This window comes from Neophocaena asiaeorientalis, unplaced genomic scaffold (genome assembly GCF_003031525.2).
Source record: "Neophocaena asiaeorientalis asiaeorientalis breed wild unplaced genomic scaffold, Neophocaena_asiaeorientalis_V1.1 scaffold43, whole genome shotgun sequence".
NCBI lineage: Eukaryota > Metazoa > Chordata > Mammalia > Artiodactyla > Phocoenidae > Neophocaena > Neophocaena asiaeorientalis.
The window spans coordinates 9473563-9479132 of NW_020173674.1; the positions used below are offsets into that span (position 1 = coordinate 9473563).

Below are 5570 nucleotides of genomic sequence, written 5' to 3' on the forward strand. Positions count from 1 at the left end.
GGTGGGGAAAAAAAAAAAAAAAAAAAAAAAAAAAAAAGTTAAAATGGTGAATTTTATGTTGTATCTATTTTACAACAATTTTTTTAAATACAAGGTTTATAGCAAATGTTTTCTTTTCTTTTTTTAAAAAAAAACATTTATTTATTTATTTGGCCACATGCGGGATCTCCGCTGCGGCACGCGGGATCTAGTTCCCTGACCAGGGATTGAACCCAGGCCCGCTGCATTGGGTGTGTGGAGTCTTAACCACTGCGCCACCAGAGAAGTCTCACAACAATATTTTTTTTTTAAAAAAAAAGCTTATTTTTCCACTACCTGACATGCACCAGTTGTTCCAGACACTCTATCAGGCAGGAGAGGGCTGGGTGGGCACTGGGCATGTGGGGTCAGGGAGATAGAGGCAGAGTCAAGGGTGGCTCTGGGGACAGGAGGGCATCACTGAGACAAAGAGGGAAGCTAGGAGGCAGGGGCAGGGCAGGAGGGGGAAGAAAGGCCAGATACAAGGGCAGGGGGCTGGGCAGGACGGAAAGACCCTGTGCCCAGCCTGGCACCGCTGAAGCCCCAGAGGTGGAAAGGCTGGGAATGAATTACTCCAAGGTGAGGGCCAGCCCAGGCTGGCAGCAGGAGGGGGGCTCACCAGGGCCATCGGAGTCCTCCCTGACCCTAGGTGATGAGCAGTGGCTCCCCCTGGACTGGCATAAAGGCTCCTTTGCCCCACGCCCTGCACTCTCCTTCTTGGGGCAAGACCCCCTCCCCCCACAAACCCTCCCCTTCTTCCTTGTGAGGTCCGACTCACATTCTTGCTGTGGTCCTGGCTGGGCTCCTCAGGGGCCAGCTCGCCAATCAGCAGGGGCTTCATGAACTTGCGCACGAAATCAAGGTTGCGATGGAAGGCCAGGAAGACATCCTGGGGAGCAGGGGACAGGTGGTGAGTGGGAGACCCCGACCTCGGCCAGTGCCTCCGCCCCAGGCAAGACGGGGCTCGCCAGCAGAAGCTCTGTCCCACTAGGACATCAGGACACTGAACAGGGCTGCAACCATCCGACCCCAAATGCTCTCTCAGCCTCATTCCGGCAGGTCCCTAAGTGCCCAATTCCAGTGGAGGTGTCACTTCGGGCTCTGCCCTGATGAGGGGCCGCTGAACTCGCCATGGGTGTTTACAAAACCGCAGAGACGTGCGGCCTGCCGCTGGGCGAGTCACGAAAACGCGCCCCTGCAGGGCTACACGGCGCGGGCACCGGGCGGGGCACAGCCGGGAACCGATTCTCCTCCAGCTGCTCCAGCGGCGTGGGCTGCCCGGTTTCCGGCGAACTGCACCACCCACCACGTGGTGCACACGCCTATCAACAGAAAGAACAAGTCTGGAGCCTACCGCAAGCGTGCAAAATGTGCTTAGATCATGTTAAACCAGAAACAAATGCAGAATTCCGTAAAATGCATTTCTGGAGGGGTGGGGGGAGCTTTTTCATATTTTGAAAAGGTATGAAAATAATTGTGTAGATTATGAAAACTTTTTTACGTAGAACTCTAAACTGTTATGTGTTAAGGTGGTGGCATTATGCCTTGCTTTCTCTTAGTTTTTCCAAACTTTCTCTAACATTGCTGTATTGCTTTTAAAAATTTTTTTAAATTAAGATTGTGCCTTTTAATCTTTTTTTCCAATTATAAAGTAATGTGCATAGTTTTGGCAAATTTAGAAAATGTACGGAAGAATAAAGAGGAAAATAAATACCACCCAGGGAGTGACCACCATTGCTAATATTTCAGGATTTTGTTTTCCAGTTTTTTTCTATACATGCTATGTAAATTAGATAAAACAAATACAGCATCTCCATTAGAGATGTGATGACCATAGACCGCGCCCCCCCCCACCGCATGGGATACAATATGATGTCGCTGTGATAAACAATGTTCACCTAGCATCAAACCAAGCTTCAAGGTGAAACTCACATAATATTGTACGTCAACTATATCTCAATTTAAAAACGTTTTTTAAAAACAAGTCTTGAGACTTTGCTAGGAGAGAGGAACAAGTTGCATGATACCACGAGAAACAATCAGAAAAATCAATGTAGTGGGGAAAAAGAAGTGAGGGTGCACGTGTGTGTGTGTGTGTGTGTGTGTGTGTGTGTTGGGGGAGGGGTCCTAGATTAAAAGAGACAGAAATATATATAAAAAAAGGTTATAAAAACTGCAGTGTTTGATTTGAAAGGCTCCCATTGGAGGGCGAGAAACCCAGCAGTTATCCAAGACATTTTGGTATTGAATGAGAGATTTTGGATATGGACAGGATATCTGATCATATTAAAGAATCACTATCAGGACTTCCGTGGTGGCGCAGTGGTTAAGAATCCGCCTGCCAATGCAGGGGACACGGTTCGAGCCCTGGTCCAGGAAGACCCCATATGCCACGCAGCAACTAAGCCCGTGTGCCACAGCTACTGAGTCTGTGCTCTAGAGCCCGCGAGCCACAACTGCCTAAGTCCCGCAATGAGAAGCCCGTACACCGCAACAAAGAGTAGCCCCCGCTCGCCGCAACTGGAGAAAGCCCACGCACAGCAAGGAAGACCCAATGCAGCCAAAAATAAATAAATAAATAAAATTTAAAAATAAATAATTAAGTTAGAAAAAAGAATCACTATTAATTTTCTTAAATGTAACTAAGGTATTGTGCTTATGTTAGAGAATGTCCCTATTCTTAGGAGAAGATGGTGAAGTGGCATAATGATGCAATTTATTTTCACATGATTTGGCAAAAGACAATGCATATGTGCATAAAGAGGAATATAAATGTGGCAAAATGTTGGAATTAGTGAACCTTGGTTGAGGAGATACAGGTGTTCGATTCTTTCAACATTTCTGTATGTTTGGAAATTTTCAAAATTTTTTAAAAAAGAGAAGGAATGAGGAAGATGCTGACAACTCATAAAAATGTGCTCAGGGCTTCCCTGGTGGCGCAGTGGTTAAGAATCCACCAGCCCCGCTCGCTGCAACTAGAGAAAGCCCGTGGGCAGCAACGAAGTCCCAACGCAGCCAAAAATAAAATAAAATAAAGTAAATAAATTTATTTTTGAAAATGTGCTCAGTCTCCCCTCCCCCCACCCCACCCCCCTGCCAAAGTGTCTCACAATGGTAATTGCCAGTCTTCTCCCATTCCCTGGCATCAAGCCCTTTTGCCTGGTCTTTGTTCTGTTTGTGTCTAGAACAGACTTACAAAGCAACGCTTTGTGCAGAGGAAAACTGGGCCCAGAGTCTTTTAAAAATGTCTGCGCCCCCCTCACTGAACAGAAAGGGATGGTAGCAGAGGATCACAGCAAGTGTATCTTCAGAGGAGAGATGGGCTGCTATTCCAGGGGTCCCGAGCAGGCAGCGAGGAGCCGGGGGTCCACTCTGGGCCAGCTGCCACCCAGCCCCCCAGCCTCCGTCTCCTCTGCAAGGGAGGACCCTCCCAGCTCCAGTGTTCAAAGGCCCTGGGAAAGGGCCTACCAGGAGCTTCCAAAGTCAGGGCTCAGGCATTGGTGGTAGGGCAGTGAGCACAGCTGCCTTCCAAAGTCAGAGCCGTAAAAGGCCCTTTCCTTGGCCCACCTCACATGACACCACGGCCTTTGAGAAACGAAGGGGACGTTCTTGGGAAGGCAGTTTCCTGAGGAACGACGGCTGATAATAAATAACGAAACAATCTCTACTCTTCACTGGGAGACAGACAGCCTGCAAGTGCATCACCGCTCCTCCGGCGCCCGCTGCCCCCCACCAGGTCCAGGTCCCACCTCCAAGCCTCTGCCTGGGCTGAGGAACCTGGTGAAGCAGACTCCTGTCCTGACTGAGGCCATCCCTGGGTCAGTTCCAGAGAGCTCTTGGGTGGCATCAGCTCCCTGAGGCCAAGGGAGAGGAGGGCCACGTGCCAGGTGGGGAGCCAGGAGAGTTGTCTCTGTTACCTCCCTGATGCCTCAAAGTCCCACTTTACAGTTGAAAGCACTGGAGCCCAGGAAGCTGACACCCAAGTGGCAGAGTCAGGGTCAAATCCAGGTTCACCCGATCCAGGGACCGCAACCCCACAAGCCTCACGTAGGTTTAGAAAGCCGAGCGCTGTTCAATTATCTCATTTTCCACGGCAGATCCAGCAGCTTTCCGAGCAGACCTGGTGGAAACCACGCTTGAACCCACCAAGGTGGTTTCTACACCGGGGCCTCTGGCTCTTCCTTCTGCCTGGAGCCCTGCTCCCTCAGCGTCCCGGGGCTGGCTCGTCCCAACCTACCACCCTGTCTGAAAGAGCCACCCTCCAGCCTCACGCTTTCTGGGACATCACCCTGTTTTAACAGCTATCAAAACCACAAGCTCTATTATGTGCTCACTTCATTATTGCCCGTTTCCCCGACTAGAATATAAGCTCCACTAAAGGGCCAAGCCTGTCTCGTTTGTTGCAATAACCCCAGTGTCAACAACGATGCCTAAGAGAGGCTCACAGGACCCCACAGCTGTGCACCCTCTCAGCCCAGGAAATTTTCCACTCTTCGGTCATTTTGCCCAACCCGGCTTGTGCTTCGGCAACATCTTCACCTGCTCAGTGGCTGAGATTACACAGGTCGGCCACTGAGCCACGGGCTTTGTGTACGTAACCCACGAATCTTTACCAAACTCTGTGAGGCAGGTCCTATGTTAGAGGTGAGAAAGGAGGCTGAAGGAGGTGAAACCACTTGCCCACAGGTCACACTCCAGGTGCGCCTAACTCTAGACTTTTCTGCTGTTCATACAAAGGCCTCGATCAAAATGAGCTTCCCCCTCCCGAGAGTTGATCACTTTTTGCGTCTCCCCCTTGCAAGTGTCACAGATGGGCCTCACAAACTTACAGCGAGCTCCCAAAAGTTAAAGTGTCTGTGGCTGGCACAAGGCAGGACACGGCCAATCCAAACGCTGACTTTGGAACAAGAATTGGAAGCAGGCTCTATCCTCGTCCGACAGGGAGATTGGAGGCAAAGACATTCCAGGAAGAAGGCCGGGGACACAAGTAAAGGGGAGGGAGTGGCCAACAGTTCCAGCGGGGGGCAGATCCACCCCCAGGAGGGTAGGTGTGCCTGTTGGGTGCTGGGGAGGTCAGGCTGAGGATGGAGGGACAGAACACCCAAATTCTCAAATGCAAGACCTTCACCAGTTCCTGCTTCTGCCATCGCCCGGCTCCCATGCCAGCCCCTTCTGCATGAAGACATCCTCCCTGCCTGGCTCCCAGGCGCTGAACAGAACTCACAGCTCCTCCCGCACTGAGCATCAGGCGTCACGTCTCGTTTCTGGCTGTGTCCACCTTCTCTGCAGAGCAAGGCGAGTCTCTAATCCAGCTTCTCACATCTGGGCACACGGCCAGGGACTGGGGAAGCGCAGGAGAAGCAAGCTCAGGGCAGACAGTGTTGCCGGCAGCAGCCCTGGGAACCAAGACTGTGGGGCACGGGGTTAGGGAGGGAGAAGCAGAGGAGGGACCCTACGTTCTCAGCTGGAAATAGGGATGCTAGCTTCCTTTCCATGGCAGAGAGATGTGGGCAGGATGTCCCCTCCAAGGGAAAGAAGCGATGGCGGGGGGT

The 5570-nt window shown here is 51.1% G+C and overlaps 1 protein-coding gene across 2 annotated transcripts in view; it reads right to left on the reverse strand.

The window, feature by feature from the left end:
• The window catches only part of FADS2 (fatty acid desaturase 2), a 34728-nt gene that overhangs the window by 24531 nt on the left and 4627 nt on the right, over nucleotides 1–5570 (reverse strand). For both annotated transcript variants that reach the window (XM_024748576.1, XM_024748575.1), the window contains exon 2: nucleotides 797–907. In XM_024748576.1, the coding sequence (XP_024604344.1) occupies nucleotides 797–907 (111 nt within the window). The remainder of the gene's footprint in view (nucleotides 1–796; nucleotides 908–5570) is intronic.